The 24,104-nt window shown below is 37.5% G+C and overlaps 1 protein-coding gene across 2 annotated transcripts in view; it reads left to right on the forward strand.

Moving 5' to 3' along the window:
• GLRA2 (glycine receptor alpha 2) overlaps window positions 1-24,104 on the forward strand; it is a 173,496-nt gene that overhangs the window by 24,080 nt on the left and 125,312 nt on the right. Inside the window, exon 3 of one of the 2 annotated variants that reach the window (XM_047844173.1) lies at window positions 19,471-19,538. In XM_047844173.1, the coding sequence (XP_047700129.1) occupies window positions 19,471-19,538 (68 nt within the window). Of the gene's footprint in view, window positions 1-19,470; window positions 19,539-19,633; window positions 19,702-24,104 lie in introns of both variants that reach the window. The other variant, XM_047844174.1, reaches the window with a different exon arrangement.

Genomic DNA, 24,104 nt, shown 5'->3' on the forward strand with positions numbered 1-24,104 from the left:
TCTTCTTTTTTTAAGCCTTGCATTAAAAAATAATTTTTTTAAATGTAAAATCATGACTCTCATGCAGATACAAAATGAATACATGTTAAAGATTTTATTCGACTCATTAATCAATGAGGGAACCAGACCAGACAGGTGTATAAGCAGCTCAAAAGAAAATCCAAAGAACAGACACATTAATAGATCAAGAACATTGAAATGAATGTGCAAATAGTGGCAAAACTACCCTCTTCCACATTGGGGCAGGGCAATCACTTGAACTTCTACAGGACAGAACAGGACAGAATTTATGTGTCTCTAAGCAAAATATATGTTGCTATCAGTTATACAATTTATAGAATTGTAAAATAGCTCCTGCAGAATCAGAATCAGATAACATGAAAAGGTGTACTATTGGCAATGCATAGTTCCCACTGAAACACATTTCCCCTTGCCCCCACCTCATGATTCTCCAATTTCCTAGTACCTGTTTATACTGTTAAAATCCAGGTCTTTTTCTTAATACTGTGAGTAGGGATGAGCAATTAAATGTAGAACAGAGATGGGGTGCCTGGGTGGCTCAGTTGTTGAGCGTCCGACTTTGGCTCAGGTCATGATCTCATGGCTCATGAGTTCAAGCCCCACATCAGGCTCTGTGCTGATGGCTCAGAGACTGGAGCCTGCTTCGGATTCTGTGTCTCCCTGTCTCTCTGCCCCTCCCCACTCACATTAGATCTGTCTCTCTCTCAAAATGAGTAAACATTAAAAAAAAAATTTAAATGTAGAACAGAGATATGGTGCTTGAGAAGAGCACATCTAGTTTTAAAATAAAGGGAAAAAACTTAACGTTTAGATGGAAGATCCTTCCTTGATAGGGGAAGGAGGTGGTGAGAGAAACGAAATAGGTGGCATTGCCCACACACAGTCACATTCAATCCCCGCAATGGACCCAAAAGCTAGGTGAAGATATTTCTTCTTTTATAGATGAGGAGCCCAGAGTGATTCAATAGCTTACAGAGGGTTACATAAATAGTACATAGCAGAGCCAGGATTTAAATCCCTTTCTTCTAGCTCTGAAGTTTATGATTTTCCTCGCATTATTTCAGGCTGCCCTGGTGAGAGATGATGTCAGGAGGGAGGGAAACAGTCAAGAAGTTTCCCAACTCCCACCTCAGACAGGACAGCTCATCAGGCCAGTTTACAGTGTTGCTCATTGGTGACTATCAAGTTTTTGTCATAATTTTCTCATTCTGCTGAGTGTTCTGGAAACATAGCAAACAGGATTTGCTTCTGAGTTCACAGAGTGAGGTGAGGCAATTGATTTAAATGAACAACCTTTTGAATGAACTACCCTTTGAAGCTGAATGGATGGAGGCCAATTGATGGGGTTAAAATGCCTCGGATTGAAAGCTGTTCTGAAATGAAACGGAAACACACAGATTTCTTGGGACACCATTGGCATTTCCTTGCACTAAAAGGCTTATATTCTGATCAATAACATTCACTGAGCATTTGTGGAATGCTTACTATGTGCTCACTACTATACTAAATGCTTTGGAAAACATTACAGTGAATCAGACCTGAACCACATCCTTTCCAGAGCATACTAGAAATAACTAGACACATGTGACAAATTGACAATAATACAACATGGTAAGGGTTATGGGGCTATGGAAATGCCAAGAAAGATGATATTCAAGTGGGGAGAATCATGGAGAAATTCACTGAGTATGTATCATTTGAACTAGACTTTGAAGCATGAGATTTGAACATGGGAATATGTATGTATATGTGGGTAGACTGCACCTACTGATTCCATTATTATAAACCTAAATGCAGCATAGTTCCTTCTTTAAAAATTATTAATGAAAAAAAAAATCTATCTTCAACTCGTCAGGACCTAACAAGTTGATCAACCTGCTATTCACTTTGCAAAGTACTAAAGGATCCAATTAACATGAGAGAAAGTTGTCTTTAATTCTATTTTTGTTACTTCCTAAAATCAATGGAAGTTATCATTTGGGTTCATGAGAAATTCTCAGGTCTTTTCATTTCAAAGCTAATTCCAAATGGCATTTAAAATTGACTTCTAAAGCTAAATAGGCCTTTATTTATTATCCACCCTAATCCCAAGGTAGCAAGAATCTCATATTTTTCAGCAATTCTCCATCTGATGACATTTTATTATAGCATAAATAGAAATATATGTAGATTACACTTACAAATTACTCCCAAAAGAAGGTCTATATCCAGTCTCTGCAATCTTTAAAATAGTAAATGAACCTTGTCACCATAGGCAAAGGGCCCTAAATCTTCCAGAACACTTCACTTTAGGTCACTATAGGAACCTTCACTTAGGAACCTTCACTTTAAGGTCACTATAGTCCTACAATAAACAAAAACGCAGCAGTTCACTTGGATTAGAAAGAGGTTTAACAAATGTGCCCTCTGTGTGATGTTTGCTTAGGCGCACACTTTTTGTTCCACCTGACATTTCTTGCAGGATGACTCAAGGGCTTTTCAGCAAATAGTTTCTGACTTGTCCTTAATGCCTGATTTTCTTATATTTAGTCCCACAATTCACCATCTAATAGTAAATGATAATTAGAAGAAGACCAAATATATGCCAGGTACATATGGGTATGCAATAAATGTTTGCTGATTTAATGCATGACTGAAGATTTATAGGATGGAAATGCACAGAATTCAGTAAATTCCTGCAAGGAGGCACCAAATTTAATTTCCTGAACCCAACAAAGGCGTAAAAGTTTCATGACCATGCTTATGAGAAAGTCACATGACCAAAAATATTTTAATATGACCCTAACATATGTTTGGCTAAGCAAAATAATCTGAAGCTCATTTCATTACATTATTATAAATAAACACGTAATCCTTATTGAAAAACCTTTCCACTCATCCTGCCGTTAAAAAAATGTTTATTTATTTTTGAGAGAGAGAGAAAGAGAGACAGAGAGCGTGTGCATGAGCGGGGTAAAGGGCCGAGAGAGAGGGGGACAGAGAATCCGAAGCTGGCTCTGAGCTGTCAGCACAGAGCCCAGTTTGTGGCTGGAATCAAGGAACTGTGAGATTAGGACCTGAGCCGAAGTCAGAAACTCAAGTGACTGAGTCACCCAGGCGCCCCTCATCCTGCCGTTTTTGCCATCTTTTTGTAATTTACTGGTTCTCGGGGTACCTGGGTGGCTCAGTCGGTTAAGCGTCCAACTTCAGCTCAGGTCATGATCTCTCAGTTCGTGAGTTCGAGCCCCACATGGGGCTCTGTGCAGACAGCTTAGAGCCTGGAGCCTGCTTCTGATTCTGTGTCTCCCTCTCTTTCTGCCCCTTTCCGGGTCTCTCTCTGCCTCTTAAGAATAAATAAACATAACAAAAAAAATAACTTACTGGTTCTCAACCAGGGGTGATTTTTTTTCTCCCAGGGGATATTTGGCAGTTCACGGACATGTTTTTGGTTGTTACAATAGGGACCATGAAGGTTGGGAAGCTACTGGCATCTAATAAGCACGGACCAAGCGTGCTGCTCAACATCCCACGATACACAGGACAAGCTCCCACAACACAGAACAATCTGGCCCCAAGTGCCAATAATCCCAAGGTGGAGAAACCCTAATTTAAATAAAGAATCTGGCAGCAATGATCTCAAAGCCACCGTGCTATGTGGTTGTCCAAACAAAAAGATTGTTTATGCATAACTCCTGGAAACAAGAGTTATAAAACATGGTTGGATCCTGCTAAAAAGTTCTATAGAGCTGAGGAAAAAAAAACAGAGCTTACAGAGAGAAGAGAAAGAAAATTGGACGAGATGGACATTATTTCAGTAAAGATGAGCCCAGAAAACGTTGGGAGATCTAAGTTGAAGTCTCAACATTTCAGTTTACTCTATATTGAAATGGGTCTAATGACACACCTCCTGCATAGGCATATTTTGACAATCCAATGAACTTGTAATAATGATACTGATGATAACTGATTGAGCAACTATTATGCGTTTTCCATACATTAGCACTAATTCTCACAATTAACATCATGGCAAGTATCATTATTCCCATTCCACACAATATATAACAGACTCAAAGAGTTTCTGTACTGTTTAAAGTTCACAGGTGGTAATAGGTAGAGCTAGTGGTAAAAACAAGATAGACTAGGAGTCACCACACTTCAAAAATATCTGCGTAGTATGACCCAAAGTCCAGGTTTCCACAGGACATTCCTGGTTTATGCTGGGTGTTTCTGTATAGTTATCAACAGCACCTACTTTCGGTTTAAAAATTAATCATCCTATATTAGATAATGGCTCCCGTCTTATCCCTTGTCTTTAAATCACAGAGATACCACAGCGTGCAAAAATAGAAACTTGCCGACATTCTCAAAGCCCTCTGACATGGATCTGAGCTACGTGCACACCTTTCTATTCACTCATCCTTGTGCGACAGTGGTTGACAACTGGTAGCCGTTAGTGGGAAGGACTCACAGAAGCTGCCATTTGGTTCCCTATATTTAAGCTACTTTAGGTGCTAATTAATTGCTTTGTCTGGCAATTTCATCATTTTATCAACATGGCTGGCCCAAAGCAAAGGGTTTGCTGGACTGTCTCATAAGCTGCAGCAGTCAGTAAATGGCCAACTTTTTTATTTCTCTAAATATGTTGCCCTTAGCACAGACCTGGATGTCAGCAACCAAACTAAATGTAGCAGGACTGGTAAAACCATTTTGACCATGTGCTGAACGGAAGAATCAACGGTATATGATTTATTCGTGGTGAATTATCAAGGTGAAAATAACGCAATGGGTTACTTAGTTTATGTGGTCATTTATAATTACAATCATGACATTTAAAAAAGCCTTCTCCATTCTTTCAGTTTAGATGCCTCAAATCACCCCTCATAAAGGGAGTACCACCATGAAAAGCCATTCCTTCCCCTTACAATCCTCCCATCCTCCAAGGCTCTCTCTTTCATGAGCATCAAAGTACCATGCAACACAGGAAGCCATCCTAAGGAACACCGCTTCTCCATGTTTGAAAAGGAGGCTCTGACCCTTAACTATACATCTTCTTGCTTCCTCTGTGTGCTTTTCATTTTCTCTTTTTATCTCTTGAACCAATGGCATGAATCTTTCTGCTAGACAAAAATCTTATTCCGAAGTAAACTTCATTTCTGTATAAATCAAGCACATATATTTAATATTCCATTCCCATCCAAGGGTCCTACACTAAAGTACTGTGGTACTTAATGACACATTAAATTATTTACTAGGAATAAAATGCAAAATGAAAATGCCATTCTTGCCTATTTGTGACAAGAGAGAAAAAAGTAACATTTTCATCTTGGAACTCAAAGGCTGCCTGCCCTCTGCTCTTAAATCTCTCTCCTTAAAATGATATTGGAAAATAACATACTTGGGGCAAACCTAACGAATAGTGACTCTTGTTTTGGTATTACACCAAATCTCCTATTCTTTCCTACCATTTATTTTTAAGACCTTTGCTGCAGCTTTTGTTTAAATTTTTTTCCAACTTGAGATATAAGACACATATAACATTGTGTAAGTTTAAGGTGTACAATGTGTTGATGTATACACTTAAATATTGCAAAATAATTATTGTTGTAGTGTTAATATTACAAGATGATTACATAACTACCATTTCTTTTCTGTGGTGAGAACATTTAAGAGCTACTCACTTAGCAACTTTCAAATATATAATACAGTATTGTTAACTATAGTTACCACGCTGTGCATTATATCCCTAGAATTTATTCATCCTATGACTGGAAGTTTGTATCTTTTGACCAACATCTCCCCATTTCTCTTACCCACAGCCCCTGGTAACTAGCACTCTACTCTCTGCTCCTGTGAGTTTGGCTTTTTTAGTTTCTACAAATAAGTGATATTATACAATATTTGTCTCTACTGTTTATTTTTTAAATAGAATCCATCATGAAGCTTTTTTTTGTTTATTTATTTATCTATTTAGAGAGAGGCAGAAATAGAAGGCACATGTGGGAGCGGCAGAGAGAGAGAGAGAGAGAGAGAGAGAGAGAGAAAGAGAATCCCAAGCAGGCTCCACAGTGGCAGCACAGAGCCTGACATGGGGCTCTAATTCACAAACCATGAGATCATGACCTGAGCCAAACCCACAAGTTGGATCTTAACTGACTGAGCCACCCAGGTGCCCCTATCATGAAGCTTTAAAAAATATATGTATGCTTAACTTAGAAAGCTTTGGTCAATATGGAGATTATCTATCTATCTATCTATCTATCAAATCTATCTATCTATAGGTTTGTATTAATATAGTCACTACGAATAATAGGTAAAATTTTCATTACCATGGTAGAAGTTATAAAAATTGGTTCTAGGTTTTAAATATGCAAGATACAGAATATATTAAATATAATGACTGAGTCAAATACACTAAGTATTTGTTGTCCATATTATCTGGCCTAGTCCTATATTACTTCCATACTGCCTCCTAGCTCTTAGAATAACATAGTAGTCTAACTCAAACTTAATGGTTTAGTTAGTGCAGCTGGCCCAAAGGACACCATTATGGAAAGATCATGGAATTCCAGAACAATTTCTGTTGTTCACTAACCTCCTCCTCTGAAAATAGAGCAGGGCTCAACAAACGTGGCCCTTGCATGGAACAAATCTAATCCCCTACTTGTTTTGTAAATAAAGTTTTACTGGAACACAACCACACCCATTTGCTTACATACTGTCTATGGCTACTTGCACTACAAAGACAGAATGGAGTCTGTGTGACAGAGACTTTGTGGCTCACAGAGCCTAAAATCTTTACCATCTGGCCCTTTACAAAAAGAATGTTGCTGACCCATAAGAGAACTCATCCAGGAATTAATACATTTATCAAATCTGATTACAAGCAGGGTTTTTCACTTGTATCCCTGAGTTATATCTCTAGACTACAGTATCATTCCATACATTTAATCTTAGACAGGGGCTCCTGGGTGGCTCAGTCAACTGAGCATTCTACTTGGGCTCAGGTCACGATCTCATAGTTTGTGGGTTCGAGCCCTGCATCTGGCTTTCTGCTGCCAGGGCAGAGTCCGCTTCGGATCCTCTGGCCCCCTTTATCTCTGCACCTCCACCACTCGTTCCCTCTCTCAAAAATAAATAAACATTTGAAAAAAAAATTTAGTCTTAGACAAGTAGCCAAGAAAGATTCAGCTGATCTTTACTGACTCTTTGTTGCTCCTCCATTACCTCTCTATCCCAGGCACTTATCTTGCAGCCCCCAATAAAACATTCCCTCCTTGGCAGGAGCACAGAATTTTATTATAGCCCTACAATTGCCTTTAGTTTTAGTCATAGTTTTATTATTACCATCTAACATATTTATTGTTCAACAAGAAATTGTTAATGGAATTACTAAAAGAAAAATGTGGATCAGCGTTTCCAGAACTATGTTTTGCAGAATGCTTGCCATTTTTGAAATATGCTTCATTAAAAGGATAGTCTATTTAAAAAAACAAAAAAATCTCCCACGGTCAAATAAATTTGGAAAACAACAACACACACTATGTTCTCCTTCAGGGGCACCATAATCTACAACAGTTTATTAAAGTTTTGGGGAGGAGGAGGCTGGCGGTAACGAAACAGTAGAGTAGGCATCTCCAAGCTCTTGTCCCCCCACAGAAACAGCAAAAAGTAAGTAGAAACTGTCAGAACTAACTTTGTCAGAGTTAACTCTAGAAAACAGTCAAAAGCTTTCAGTAACCAAGAGACTGCTGAAGTAAGAAAAAGCCAACTTCAAATGGTAGGAAAGTTTTGTGGTGTTTTTTTTGCCCTTGCCCCATTCCCTCCCCAACACTGGTTTTGGCTTTGAATTAGTGGCAACCTGCATTCTCAGCGTGGAACCCTGGTCCTTAGTTCTGGAGGGGGCAGAACAAGCATTATTCACAAATTATTTTGTCTGTCTATTCTAACCAATGTGTGCTACCAGATGGACTAATACAAAGCTCTTGCATTAGTTTGCTAGGGTTGCCACAACAAAATAGCACAGAGATTTGCTTTCTCACGGTTCTGGAGGCAATAAGTCTAAGACTGGGTGTCAGCAGGATTGGTTTCCCGAGGACTATCTTCCTGGCTTGCAGATGGCCACCTTCTTACCCATCCTCACAGAGGTCTTTCCTCTGTGCACACACATCTCTGGCGTCTCTCTTCTCTTTTCACAAGGACACAATTTATATTAGATTAGGACCTGCCCTCACGACCTTATTTAACCTTAATTACCTCTTTAAAGATCTTTCCAAATACAGTTACGTTCTGAGGTACTGGGGGTTAGCGCTTCAACATATGATTTGGGGAAGGGGGCAGACACAATTCAACCCATAACAGTTCCTATCCCTGTTCCATCTAACTTGGAACTCAGGATGGAAAAAACAGCAAGTATTGATCAAAAACACTACAAAAAACCCACTAAAAACCTGCAGATGCCTGGGGCAAAAGATGACAGCTGAAACATACAATGAGCCATCTAAGGCTGAGAGCAAAAGCTGAGGAAATTTTCTTAGGGAAATTAGGAAATTCAAATCAGCCATGTATGCCGGGGAATTTTGAAAGCAACATGCATTCTCAGGGCAAGATGCATCCTCAGAAAAGGCCTGAGAAGATCCTAAATTTCACATTGGGCTGATCTGTAGATTCAGTTCAAGTCTGGCTAGGTATTGAAGGAATGTCCGAACACAGAAAAAATCTGCAGTGTGGGAAAGGTGTGTTTCATCTGTTTGTTTCGTAGGTTGCTGATTTGTTAGCTCTTGGTATTCAAGGAAATCTCTGTCAAAACCCTCACTGAACACAAGTTGAGGAACAGAGACTACAATGGCCACACATGAGAAGGAATATACTCTTTGCAAAAAAAGTTTGGGAAACTCAATAAACAGATGACCTACTGTATCCTTCAACAATCAAAACATTCAGCAAACTCTGAGGAAGGGAAAGAATCTGATCTCCAGAACAATCACATTATAATATTCAAGCATCCAATTATCAACAAAAATTACAAAGCATATAAAGTAACAGGAAAATATATTCCATTCAAAGGAACAAAATAAATTAACAGAAATTGTCACTGAGCAAGTCCAGACATTAATAGACAAAGCCTTTAAAATAGCTGTCTTAATATGCTTAAAGGCCTAAAGGAAAACAAAAACAAAGAATGAAACGAAATCAGAAAAGTGATATATGAATGAGACTATCAATAAAGAGATAGAAATTATAAAAAGGAACCAAACAAATTCTGAAGCTGAAAAGTAGAGTAACAGAAATGGAGAATTCACTAGAGAATTTCAAAATTAGATTTAAGCAGGAAGAAGAAAGAATCAGTAAACCTGAAGATGGGGCAATTGAATTACCAAGTCTGAGGAGCATAAAGAAAAAAGAATGAAGAAAACTGAATTGATGCTCCACCCAACAACAGCAGAATATACATTTTTCTCAAGTGCATCAATGGGATACCAAAACTGGACCACCATATACATTATAGGAGTTCAAGAAGGAGAAGAGAGGGGCACTCAGTCGGTTGAGTATCTGACTTGGGCTCAGGTCATAATCTCACAGTTCGTGGGCTTGAGCCCTGTGTTGGGCTCTGTGCTGACAGCTCAGCCTGGAGCCTGCTTCAAATTCTGTGTCTCCCCCTTTCTCTGCCCCTCCCCTGTTCACACTTGGTGTCTCTCTCTCTCTCTCTCTCTCTCAAAAGTAAATAAAACTAAAAAAAAAGAAGAGAAAAAGGAAAAGGTGGGAAGAATATTTGAATAGAATATTTAAAGAAATAATGGGTCCTCAAATTTGATGAAAACATAGATCTACAAATACAAAAACCTCAATGAACTCCAAGTAGGAAAACCCAAAGAGACCCACACTGAGAACACTTATAATCAAACTGTTGAAAGCCAAAGACAATGGGAGGATTTTTAAAACAGCACGAGAAAACCCATTACTTATATGGGATTCCCCAATAAGAATATCAACTTATTTCTCAGTGAAACCTTGGAGTCTAGAAAGCAATGGAATGATATATTTTATGTGTTGGGAGGAAAAAAAATCAATGTAAATGAGAGCTTGGGAGCTTTTATCCAGCAAAATTTTCTTTCACAAATGAAGAAGAAATAAAGACATTTTCAGATGAACAAAAGCTATGAGAGTTCATTACAACCAGACCTACCTTCCAAGAAATGATAAACAGAGTCTTTTATGAAATGAAATGAAAGAACACTAGACAGTAACTCAAAACCTAATGAAGAAATAAAAATTGCTGGTAAAGGTAAATACACGGACAAATATAAAACAGTATTATGGTAGTTTGGGTTTGTAACTCCACTTCTTAATTCCTCCAGGATTTAAGAGACAAATGCATTTAAAAGTTGTTAATCTATGCTATTGGGCACATAATGAAAAAAGATGTAATTTGTGACAACTGCACATAAAGGGAGGAAGATATATCTGTATAGGAGTAGAGTTTCTGTACGTTATTGAAGTTAAGTTGGTATCAATTCAAACTAAGTTGCTATAAATTTACAGTGTTAAATGTTATCCCCATGGTAACCACAAAGAAAATATTTAAAAAGTATACAAAAAAGAAATAAAAGAGAATCAAAATAATTCACTGCAAAAAAGTTAACTGAACACAAAAGAGGGTAGTAATAGAGGAAATGAAAGACAAAAAAGCTGTAAGATACATAGATATCAAATACCAAATGGCAGATGTAAGTCATTCTTTATCAGTAATTACTTTTAATGCAAATTAACTAAACTCCCCAATCAAAAGAGATAGCCGGTAAGAATGGATAAAATATGATGTAACTATATGCTATCTACAAGAGACTCACTTTAGATCCAAAGACACAAGTCAGAAGGTAGAAAAAGATTATTCTATGCAAACAGTAACCAAAAGAGAACTGAGGTGGCTATACTAACATCAGACAAAATACAATATTAGTAAAAATCTCTTAAAACAAAGAATTGCAGTATATATTGATAAAAGGATCAAATCATCAAGATGATATAACAATTCTAAAAGTATGTGCACCAAATACCAGAGCCCCAAAATACATGAAGCAAACATTGACAGAAACAATGGGAGAAATAACACTTCTACAATAACATTTGGAGACTTTAATACACCATTTTCAATAATGGATAGAGCATCTACACAGAGCTCAGTACGGAAAATAAGTATGTGAACAACACTATAAATCAACTAGATCTAACAAACATATATAGAGTGCCCCACCCAACAACAGTAGACTATACATTCTTCTCAAGTGCACATGGAACATTCTCCAGGATAGAGCATATATTGAACCACAAAATAATTCTTAATGAATTTTAAAAGATTAAAATCATAAAAAGTATCTCTTCCAACCACAGTAGAATGAAGCTAAAAATCAATAATAAAAGGAAACCCAGAAAATTCACAAATATTTGGAAATTAACACACTCTTATACAACCAATGGGTCAAAGAAGAAATCACAAGGGAAATTAGAAATGAATGAAAACAAACTTATGGGATGCAGTGAAGACAGTACTCAGAGGGAAATTTATAAAACAAGTGCCTGCATTAAAAAAGAAGATCTTTTTTAAAAAATTTCTTAATGTTTACTTATTTTTTTGAGAGAGAGAGAGTGTGTGTGAGCAGGGGAGGGGCAGAGAGAGAGGGAGACACAGAATCTGAAGCAGGGTCCAGGCTCTGAGCTGCCAGCACAGAGCCCAACACGGGGCTCGAACCCATGAACCATGAGATCATGACCTGAGCTGAAGTCGGACACTTAACTGACTGAGCCACTCAGGCACCCCAAAAAGCAGAAAGATCTTAAATAAATAACATAATATTATATTCTGAAGAACTAGAAAAAGAAGAGAAAAACTAAACCTAAGACTCTCCAAAAAAGTAAATAATAAATATTAGAATCGGAAAAAAAAAATAGAAAAGTCTTTAGAGAATCAACAAAACCAAAAGTTGATTCTTTTAAAAGATCAACAAAAATTACAGACCTTTATGTAGACTGACAAAGAAAAAAGAGAGAAAACTCCAATAACTAAAATCAGAAATAAAAGTGGGGGCATTACAACTGACCTTTCAGAAATAAAAAAAAATTATAAGATTATTAACAAATCAGATAACCTAGATGAAATGGACAAATACCTAGAAACACAAAAATTACCTAAGATGCTGAAGATGAAATAGAAAATCTCAACAGACCTATCACAAGTAAAGAGATTGGATGAATAATCAAAAATCTTCCAACAAAGAAAACTTCAGGACCAGATGAGTTCACTGGTGAATTCTTCCAAACATTTAAAGAAAAATTAACACCAATACTTCTCAAATTCTTCCAAGAAATAAAAAAGAACACATTCAAACTCATTCTATGAGGTCAACATTACCCTGAAATCAAAGCCAGACAGAGACACCACAAGAAAATCACAGACCAATTTCCTTTATGAATACAGATGCAGAAATCCTCAAAAAAATATTAGCAAAACAAATTCAATAGTTTGTATTGAAGAGTCGGGTGTTAATTTGTTCTGTTCTTTTTATTTTTATTTTTATTTAAAAAATTTTTTTTTCAACGTTTATTTATTTTTGGGACAGAGAGAGACAGAGCATGAACGGGGGAGGGGCAGAGAGAGAGGGAGACACAGAATCGGAAACAGGCTCCAGGCTCTGAGCCATCAGGCCAGAGCCCGACGCGGGGCTCGAACTCACGGACCGCGAGATCGTGACCTGGCTGAAGTCGGACGCTTAACCGACTGCGCCACCCAGGCGCCCCCTGTTCTTTTTAGATTCCACATACAAGTGAAATCATATGGTATTTGTCTTTCTCTGCCCTATTTCACTTAGCATAATACACAACTAGATTTCCACAATGCAAAAGGATGAAGTTGGACCTCTATCTCACACCATATACAAAAATTATCTCAAAATGAATCAACAGCCTAAATATAAGCGCTGAAACCATTAAACTTTTAAAAGAAAACATAGGGGCAAACCTTCATGACCATGGATTTGGTCATTGATCTTTTTTGATGACACTAAAACATAAGCAACAAAAGAAAAAAAAATAGGTAAACTGGATTTCATCAAAACCAAAAACTGTTGTGCATCAAAGTACATTATCAAAGAAGAGTAAACCTACTAAGAGAAACTATTTGCAAATCATATATCTGATCGGGCTTAATATCCACAATATATAAAGAACTCTTATAATTCAACAACAGAAAGACAACCTACCCAATACAAAAATGGGCAAAGGACCTGAATAGACTTTTCTCCAAAATGATAGCCAATAATCACAAGAAAAAATGTTCAATGTCATTAGTCATTAGGGAAATGAAAATCAAAACCACAATAAGATACCCCCTCATACCTACTAGAATGACTACAGTCAAAACATGGAAAATACGTATTGGTGAAGATGTGGAGAAATTGGAATACTCAAAAATTACTTGTGGCAATTTAAAATAGTGTAGCCACTGTAGAAAACAGTATGGCAGTTCCTTAAAAATTAAACATAGAATTAGCATGTGACCCCTAATTCCACTCCTGGGTATACATCCACGAAGGTTGAAAGTAGGAACTCAAACATTTCATTGCAGCATTACTCCCAACAGCCAAAGGGTGAAGAAATCCAAGTTTCTATTAACAGATGAATAAACAAAATGTAGTATATATATACAATGATTATTTAGTCATAAAAAGGAAAGAAGTTCTGATACATGCTACAACATGGATGAACATTGAAAACATTATGCTAAGTGAAAGAAGCCAGATACAAAGGATACATATTGTATGATTCCATTTATATGAAATACCTTGAGTAAACAAATTCATAGAGACAGAAAGTAGATTAGAAGTTACCAGGGGCTTGAGGGAGAGGAGAATGGGGAGTTACTGCTTAATGGTTACAAAGTTTCTGTTTGAAGTGATGGAAAAACTTTGGAAATAGATAGTGGTTAGTGGTTCCACAACTTTGGAGAAACTTATATTAAAGAAACTTGCCTAATTGATTCAACAGTGTTTTCCAAACTTGTCCTAATTTAGTGGTTTTATTAATGGACTACAGTTGACATTTCAAGGGACATTCTTGAAAGACTGAAACAAAGTACAAGTGATTATAATTTTGAAAGGGAGACAGAATTATCTGAAGGAACATATCTCTCTTGTCAAAGTGCAAAACTGCCTCCTCCGGACCCAAATGGGCCTGGAGAGTCTGCGTTTCTAACAAGCTCCCAGGTGGTGCTGATTTTGCGGAGCTTCCAACTGCAGTCTGAGTAGCTGCCCTCTTACAGCCAATTTGGTCAACTGATCCAAAAGTGAAGATGTTAATAGGTGATAATTGTAGCATAATTATAGTTTTACTTGGGTTACCAAGACAAATGCCTTACTCCAAAGAAGATAATCCGAGAGAGCAGTATATAGCAAAAAAGGGGACCTGTATAGGATGGGGCTTGTCATCTTTGTGCCAGGGATCAGGGAAGGGAGCCTTTCTTCCAAAAAGTTTTAAAGTATTTGAAATCTATTTACCATATAAAAATCTACCTCCATTTATACGTGAATTACATACTAAAGTTATGGCAAGATCAGTCTCTCATAAGAATAAGGCAAAACAATTCAATGCAATCCCTATAAAAATGCCAACAACATTTTTCACAAAACTGGAACAAATAATACTGAAATTGGTATGGAGCCACAAAAGACCCCAAATAGCCAAAGTGATCTTGAAAAAGAAAAGCAAAGCTACAGGTATCACAATCCCACATTACAAGGTAATCTGGGATTACAAAACTGTGGTCATCAAAACAGCATGGTACTGCCACAAAAAAGAGATACTTAGATCAATGGAACAGAATAGAGCCCAGAAATAAACCCACACTTACATGGTCAATTAATATATGACAAAGGAGGCAAGAACATACAACGAGGAAAAGATGGTTTCTTCAATAAATAGTGCTGGGCAAACCAGACAGCTACATGCAAAATAATGAAACTGGACCACTTTCTAATACCATATACAAAAATAGACTCAAAATGGGTTAAAGACCTGTGAGAACCGAAATCATAAAAATCCTAGAAGAGGACACAGGTAGTAATTTCTCTGACATTAGCTGTAGCAACATTTTCCTAAATATGTCTCTTAAGGCAATGCAAACAAAAGCAAAAATAAACTATTGGGACCACATCAAAATAAAAAGCTTTTGCACAATGAAGGAAACCATTGATAAAACAAGAAGGCAACCTACTGAATGGGAGAAGATATTTGAGAATGATATGTCCAATAACGGGTTAAAATGCATAATATATAAATAATTTATGCAACTCAACACCATAAAAACAAACAGCCCAATTAAAAAATGGGCAGAGGACCTGAACAGACATTTGTCCAAAGAAGACATCCAGACAGCCAACAGACACACGAAACGGTGCTCAACGTCACTAATCATCAGAGAAATGCATATCAAAACCACAATGAAATATTACCTTCCATCTGTGAGAATGAATACAATCAAAAAGACAAGAAATAACAAGTGTTGGTGAAGATGTGGAAAAAAAGGAACCCTCACATGCCATTGGCAGGAAAGCAAATTGATACAGTCACTGTACCAAGGCTCCTCAAAAACTTAAAAACAGAATTACCATAAGATCCAATAATTCCACTACTGACTATTTACCCAAAGAAAACAAAAAACATTAATTTGAAAGGATATATGCACTCCTATGTTTATGGCAGCATTATTTACAATAGCCAAGATACAGGAGCAACTTAAGAGTCCATCAATAGATGAATGGATAAGGAAGATGTTGTACACACACACAAACACACACACACACACACACACACACACACACACACCCAGAAATATCATGCAAAATAAAAAGATGAAAATGTGCAGTTTGCCACAACATGGATGGACCTAGAGGGTATTATACTCAGTGAAATAAGTCAGACTGAGAAAGACAAATACTACATGATTTCACTTATATGTGAATGAATGAACAAAATGAATAAACAAAGAAAAAGCAGAATCATTCCTGTAAACACAGAGAACAAACTGACGGCTGCCAGAGGGGGTGGGGGGATAGGCAAAACTTCCAGTTGTGAAATGAATAAGTCATGGGAATAAGAGGCACAGCATAAGGAATATAGTCAATGATACTGTAATAACAATGTAGGCTGATGGATGGTAGCTACACTTGTGGTAAGCATAGCATCATGTTTAAACCTGTCAAATCACTATGTTGTACTCCTGAAACCAATATAACATTGTGTGTCAACTACACTCAAATAAAAAAAAAAAGAATAAGGCAAAAAAGAAAGAAAAGAGTGAGAAAGAAAGGGAAGCAGGGAGGGAGAGAGGGGAGATGGGAGAGAGGAGACGATGTTTGGAAAGAAGGAAGGGATAACAGTGATATGAGAGATTAGGTGTCTACATAATTCTTTTTCCTATTGAATTCTCATCCAATTCACATTGAAATATCGTAACTTTGCTGATAAAACCAATTACATGAGGTTAACTAGTGTTAACTATTTCTTTCTACAGTTCACAGAATAATCATTCACTTATGATCACATCTAAGGATGTGTCCTTGTTAATTAGAACACCTAGGTGGATTATTGGGCTAAAATACAGATGAAAGGTTGTATGGACACATATCAGGATAACAAAATGAAAAACAATTCTAACATCTAACCCAAAGAATTTTCAGGCCATAGTCCTAGTAGCTTTTATCAGAAAGATAATTTCAGGGGCCTCAGGCATTTTACTCCTGCAGTTAAGAAAAGTGTCCATAAGTTAGGCAACTTCTGCCTCTTACAAACTCTGTGACCTTGGGAAAATTAATTAATTACCTCTGTGTCTCAGCTTCCTCATCTATAAAGTGGGGGACATGGTAGCACCTAATGACTGAAGAATGAAATAAGGCACTCACTGGCGCACAGCAGGGTTTTAATATGTATCAACTCTTGTTACATGCATGTACTAACCCTGCATCCAAAAAAATTGCTTTTTCTTCTTTCCAAAATTTTATATCCGGATGCAAATGAAACTTGAGAAAATACCCAAGATTGAAGAGGTCAGAAGTAAAGGATCAAATTGTCCCAGAAATATCCCACAAACCAGTGGCAAACACCATGGTTGGCAGGTCAGGAGGAAGCGAGGTTATTGTGTAAGGAATGCGGTGCAGCAAAGGGGCTGAATGTTTAGGTGTTTGGGATGAGAATGATAAGGCATGGAGTGTCAGCCTTTCTACTTACTGTGGCATGACTTTAAGCAAGTTGCTTAATCTCTCTATCCCCCGGTTTCCTCATCTGAAAACATTTACTGGTGCAGTAAAACAATTCCTCTTTTGAGAAGATTAAAGTAGATAATTTTTAAAATGTGCTTAGTACAGCTTGTTAATATGTGGTAGCTTAAAAAATATTTTGAGTTCTAGCAATACACTCACACCGCCATTTACTTGGAAGGATAAAAATAAGTGTATGATGGTATGACCCAGCATCCTAAATGCCTGTAAGCCAACTGGGGAGGCCAATTGGGGAGGCCAGGATAATGTACAGTAGAAGACATGTCTCTTTCCTGTTTCTTTACCCCCCCATCATTCATTTTCTTATCTATCTTGCATATAAAAATTCATGAAAGCTTCCCATCCTGAATTGGGCTATTTACAATGAAATATTTTATTGTGAAGAGAAGAAAAAAAGTGAACATATACAATGTCTCACAGCTTGCCTCTACCTTGTCTAAATGTATTTCTTATTAGCAGAAAAGTATATTTGCTATGGAATAGAACTTTATCATCAAGGAAGAGACTCATTTTTGTTCTGTTTTCAGTAACCAAATGAGAAGCAAAGTCAAATAGAGTAGAAAGTGACCCTGGGGAAGAAGTCATCTTGGCAGATGTTGAAATAAGAGGGGGAAGGAATGAATTAAAAGACTTGGAATATCTCAAAGATGCAGGCTGAAAAATATTTTGATAATATGATGGTGCCTGTGATTCCATACCTACAAACATTTAAAAAAATAAACACAATCGTTTTCCATTAAGAACAGAAAAGTTAGTTATGTTAAAGAAAAAAACTTAACACATCTCTTTTACCAAAAGTTCTTGCCTGGAGACTTAAGTTCACTGTTTAACCTAAGTTTCCTTTCCTCAAAGGAAAGGGCTGGAGAACCCTCTGACTTGTCGAGTTTAAACACACGGTACCAGGGGCGCCTGGGTGGCGCAGTCGGTTAAGCGTCCGACTTCAGCCAGGTCACGATCTCGCGGTCCGTGAGTTCGAGCCCCGCGTCGGGCTCTGGCCTGATGGCTCAGAGCCTGGAGCCTGTTTCCGATTCTGTGTCTCCCTCTCTCTCTGCCCCTCCCCCGTTCATGCTCTGTCTCTCTCTGTCCCAAAAATAAATAAACGTTGGAAAAAAAAAATTAAAAAAAAAAATAAACACACGGTACCCAAGCGCCACCATGGTTGAGTTTTACCACCACCCTTAGAGGGAGGCCTCAGTCACTTAGATCCTCATGGCATGTTGAGTATAGAGCCAACCAGGGTGTAGCTTGAACTAGGTTACATAGACCTTGTTAAGTAAAGAGAGAGAATCTTCTAGCGATAGAAGGCTCATGGCAGTGTATTCTTAACCCAGAATTAAGGGGTAACTACGTGAGGGCAATAAACATATCTCCCAGAAAAACATGAAACTGGAAATAATTAGACAGGGATATCTATCATCGAAGGGCAAAGAATCTGTGGCCATACCCCCCTGAACATATCTGTTGTCATCTGATCTCAGATGCTAAGCAGAAAAGGGCCTGAGTAGGGCTTGGGTTGGGGAGACCAAGGGCGAGATCAAGAAAGCTAGCCTCTGGGTCTCTGGAGAAAAAACTGGACTCTCTTTTGAAAGCATATCTAGGATTAATAGCCCTTGCTTTACAATCCAGGCATTAAGTGACATTTCTGTGTTTATTTCTTAAAATCAGCCAATTTTCTTTATTTTTGTATTTTTGTACATCATTTTTCATTGGGGATCAGAGGATATACAGAATGAATGGGCTAAATTCAAAGGTGTCAAGAGAATCAAATTAGACCCACTGATTTAAAGGGTATCCTGGAAAAGGAGGTGGATGGATAAAGGCCATCCACCCAAAAGGCTATTTTGATAGCAACTAGTGACAATGAATTCAGTTTAATAGTCTCCAGCTTATATTTTCTAAATCCCAAACTCTGCTGGGTAAGTTATCATTGCTTAACTGTCCTTATTCGAAATACTAGTGGGAATGTTATCACTCTGAACCTCTGGGTACAACATTTTTGATTTTGGTTTTTGGCTTTTTTTTTTTTTTTTTTTTTTTGCAATCTCACCATCATTTTTAGTTTACGTTTCTAGTCATTTGCACAGATGTTGACGGAGCTGTATTCTTGCTTCAATGTCTATTGCAATATTCTTATTGCATTCTGCAGGTCCTCCAGTAAACGTTACTTGCAATATTTTTATCAACAGTTTTGGATCGGTCACAGAAACTACCATGGTAAGTGCCACAATGCCACTGGCAAGAGACAAACGTGACTTGATTATGCCATGAACACAACCTGTCAAATTTTCTATTTATTGTTCAACTTGCAGGGCCTCCTGTAAATGTTACCTGCAACATATTTATCAACAGCTTTGGGTCAATAGCAGAAACTACAATGGTGAGTGGGACTGAGCATTGAAGCCATCGTGTGAAGGAATGGGATACAGGATCGAAGAAGCACTGTTTTATATGTGTGAGACACTTACTGAATGCCAATTTCCAAGTTCACTCACCTCTAGAAAGCGATTATTTGTACACTGTCACTTTAGAAAGTCATTAGTCAAGTGTTCATTACTTAAAATTCAATAATATTTTATCTATCATGCCAGAGAAATTTTTAAAACACTTGATGTTTGGCTCGACTTAGGTACAATTATCAGTAATAAGCATCATGTATCATTAAAGATATTTAAATATTTATATCTCTAGTTTCAGAAATACAAATTTCAAAGTTTAGGGGGTATTTTTTTTATAGCCAGTCTTTTTCATATAATCAAAGTTTTAACATAGTCAAGCCTCGGATATGCAACATTAAAGATACATGCCAAGGGGCTGACCTTACACTAAATACACACATGTGTGCGCACACACATGATCTTGTTGCAAAAGAAAGTAGCCCCGAGTCCATAGCAAACGCATCATATGCGTGGCTCCCCCTCAAAAAAAAAAACCCCAATAAACATAAAACTAATTATAAGCTCATCATCATGTATGTACAAGTATGTTCCATGTACATGAAAAAGATTTCAGATACTACAAAATCCACCAATAATTCTTATAAATTTCATGGTGATGGTGTTGCTGTGACACAGCCTATGAGATCAAGAGCCTTACAGTGCTAGGTGATAGTGTGGAAGTTGACTTTTGGGTGAAATTTTTTCTTGGTCCTCGCACAGTTTATTTTAAGTCCTCAATCAATTGGCAGGTTCTAATTTTCATGACTACGTAAAGTAGCCATATTACTGGATGAAGTCAAAATAAAATATGGTTGAACTTGACTAAGTACTTTGATGGCTGATGTCCTAGAAACACTCAAGTGAAATAATGAGCATAATGCCATTGGGAAGTAAAAAATAGTGTTCCCTTGTCTTTATGAATTTTCTCTTTCAGGCTACTAGGATTGTGTTTAACAAATTACTGTACTTTTTGGTGTCCTCAATGCTAGAAAAAAGTAATTTACCTTTTAGCATTCCTTCTCACTGGCAAAATTAGACATAATTCAACTCCACTACCCATTTTAACATTACTGACACAGCACTGTCCAGAAATGAGCCTTCTGGTGCTTTGACAGGAGGTAGTGCATTAAGAATTTTACTCAATATAGTTTTGATAGGGTTATTAAATGACTCACAAGAAAATGTAAACATGGAAGGACTAAGCCAAGCTCTAGGCTTGGCATTCAGTTTTTGTCTCTCCCCTCTTGGTTTTATCCTGATAACAGAGGGGCAAATCTTCCAGCAGCCCAAATCACTGTCACCCGCTTTACACGATGGCATTCAATGACGATATTTGCACGACCTAATGCTGATTGCATTAATTAGAATCCTAAGTTGCTTTGATTAAACTCCTCATTGCATTTACCCTCAATCAAAAATGTAAATGTGCACCTTTCCAATGTTTATTAATGCAAGAAAAAGCTAAACATTTAAGGAGATAAAAACGGAAACTATGGATATCCTTGTTTTCCTGTGTGTTTAATAGTTACTGAAGGTGTTTAATAAATGGGCTGCTTAGGTGTTTCCTGGCTACTTATTAAGGTGTCCTTTGTCATGTTTCCTGTGAGAAACGTTGGAAATCATTGCTCAAGTGTAAAATGAACAGCCTGCCTATCTTGCCGTATCATATAGACTGTATCGCATGGTCAGAAGAATAGTGGATATTGTGTTTCTTTTATTTCTTAGCTTTTGATGTAATGACAAACTTCATTTGGCTTTGAAAAGGGATCTTTTATTTTCTTCAGTTAAAGCTTTTGTGTGAAACTAAAATGAATATTTTTTTTGAAACTCTATCGTGCTTAATAAATCCTCATGCCACGTAGGGTAGGAACTGGCAAACTTTTTTCTGTAGAAGACCAGACAGTAAATACTTAAGACTTCGAGGGTCTGACAGTCTCTGTCACAACTACTCCATTCTGCCCTTTTGCCATGAAAGTAACCATAAACAATAGTAAGCAAATGGGTGTGGCTGTACGCCAAAAAACTTTACTTACAGAAATAGGCTCCACCTTGAAAGAAAGGGTCTATCCTCCCAGACCCCTCGGGTCCTACCTGGGAATCTACCTGACGCACATGGAATATCATGGCAGCCCAAGCTTCCCTGGCAAAAACCTTGAGATTCTATCGCCCATAAATTTACCCACACTTTCACAAAGTTTGACTAAAAGAAAATTGGACAAAAAAAAAAATGAAACAGAACCAGATTTTTCTCTGAACTGTCTTTAGTAGGAGTCAGAATACCAGACCCTTAGTCTTTATGCACAATAACGTGTGTGGTCACTGAAGACACTGCTTAGAGCTATATGGAAGCAAAAATCATTTTTGCTTTACCTATGTTTTCTGGGATGAATTTTTCCAAGAGTGCCTCAGAATTTTGAGTTTCTAAACATGTTGATTTTCCTCTCTTCCCTCATGCCCCACTCTCACTCCATAACCCTGGTCGCATTACTGAAGGATTTAGTTGAGTATTTGATTTGTTTCTAAATAAGAGGCAATGTCATCTCATTAAACTATGGTTGGCACTACCTGCCCACAAAGTATAGGCTCCCTTAGAGACCCAATACTGCCTCTCATCCCTTTGATATGTTAGTGTTGAAGATGCAGTTGTCTTATTCTAAGGAATGCTTTTTTATGAATCATTATGATGATATACATTATTCCAAAATACACATTTTTCTTTGTTAAGTCATAGGGATCTGTGGCTGGTCATTGCCCACCAACCTTGCGTTAAAAGAATTCAGTGGAACAATTTTTTTGTGGTTCCGAGAAAGGTTATATTTTGTCTTGAGAATGTCAGTTTACCATTTCCTTTTCTTCCTTTCCCCCTTTTCTTTAGCTGCTGATGGCAAGAGAATTTAGAGGAGAGGGAATACATTTGTAACGCCTGATTTCCTCATATAAAGACATACTTTAGGAATATCAGTAATGTCAGTAAAGGTCACAAGTATTTGCGCGCCACCGGCATGCAGCTCTCCCCAAGACTGGCCATCAGAAAATGAAGAGATAGTCTCCTCAAAGGATGTGATTTGGACCTGTGTGTGCTGGAACACTACCCATGCCACAGTAGCAGATCCTGACTCCCTCCTCATTTAACACTTGAGGTGGGGGAGAAAGAGCTGGAAGGGCCTAAAATGTGTTCACTCAGACTGTATCTCCAGAATAGGAGTCCAGCTCCCCCAAACTTGGCCCCAAGAGATAAGTTCCACATGCTCTGCCGGTTACTGCTGCAGGGTGAAGAGTTGTTTTATCTCAGATCTGAGATCATGTTCCTGAGGAACTGGATGAGTGGTAGACAGCCCCTTAGGAGGATGCCCGCTGTGCTGTAACTGCTGAAATGACACCGTGGGTTCCCTTTCATTTTGTAGCTGCATACGCAATTCAGGAGGAGATGCTAACATATCAGGAATAGCAGGTAGCTACGTTTCTTATTTCTGACTTAAGGAAGCACCAAGAGTCTACCCCAAGCCTGGCATTTTGTTAAACTGAGATACAAGGTGACCTTGGTCTCTCACACTGCAACGTTAAAGCCTGAATCCATCATAAAACAACTGCACCCACCCCCATAATTTCCAACTCAAGGCTAACTTCCCGTATCAAAGCTAGCACAGACTGAGGAGGATGAAACTTTACTGCAGTGTAGCCACAGGTTAAAACCAAAGTGCCACAAAGGCACTGTGGGGAGTCAACAAAGCATAGCCTTCTTGTTGATAACTTTATAATGTAACTAGATTGAAAAATGTGTATGTATGCAAATAAAAGAGAGCAAGAGTAAGGTTTAATAAGAGTGTATATGAGACATAGTGGTAATCTCTGTGTACAAATGCTAGACCAAATATAATAGTACCAAAATAATTCAATTTAAGGAAACCATCTGTGGCATTAGGAAAAGTGAAACTTTAGAAATACTAAACTTGATGTGAGATAATAGTATGGAATGTAGGTACTTGTATTTGTGTTAAGAATATAATAAAGATTATATGACTTACACGTAGCATTTGAAAAAAATATGTATTTACTCTTATATACATTTTTTAATTTGAATGTTTCCATGACCTAATTTAATACCCAGTCAGTCATAGGAAAACAAATTTTAATACAAGGAAATATGACATTTATTTGACATAGAATAGGTCTCTGGAGAAAGAAGGCAGGAAAAGAAAATTCAGTCTGCATTTAAGCATGTCTCTCAATATTTATTCCCCCTTTAATATTTCATTAAACCTAGAAGCAGACATAAAGACAAAGACAAACTACAGAAGAATATAACTATCTCCTGTGGTTTATAATATCATGAGAAAATAAACTT

This window comes from Prionailurus viverrinus, chromosome X (assembly GCF_022837055.1).
Source record: "Prionailurus viverrinus isolate Anna chromosome X, UM_Priviv_1.0, whole genome shotgun sequence".
Classification (NCBI taxonomy): domain Eukaryota; kingdom Metazoa; phylum Chordata; class Mammalia; order Carnivora; family Felidae; genus Prionailurus; species Prionailurus viverrinus.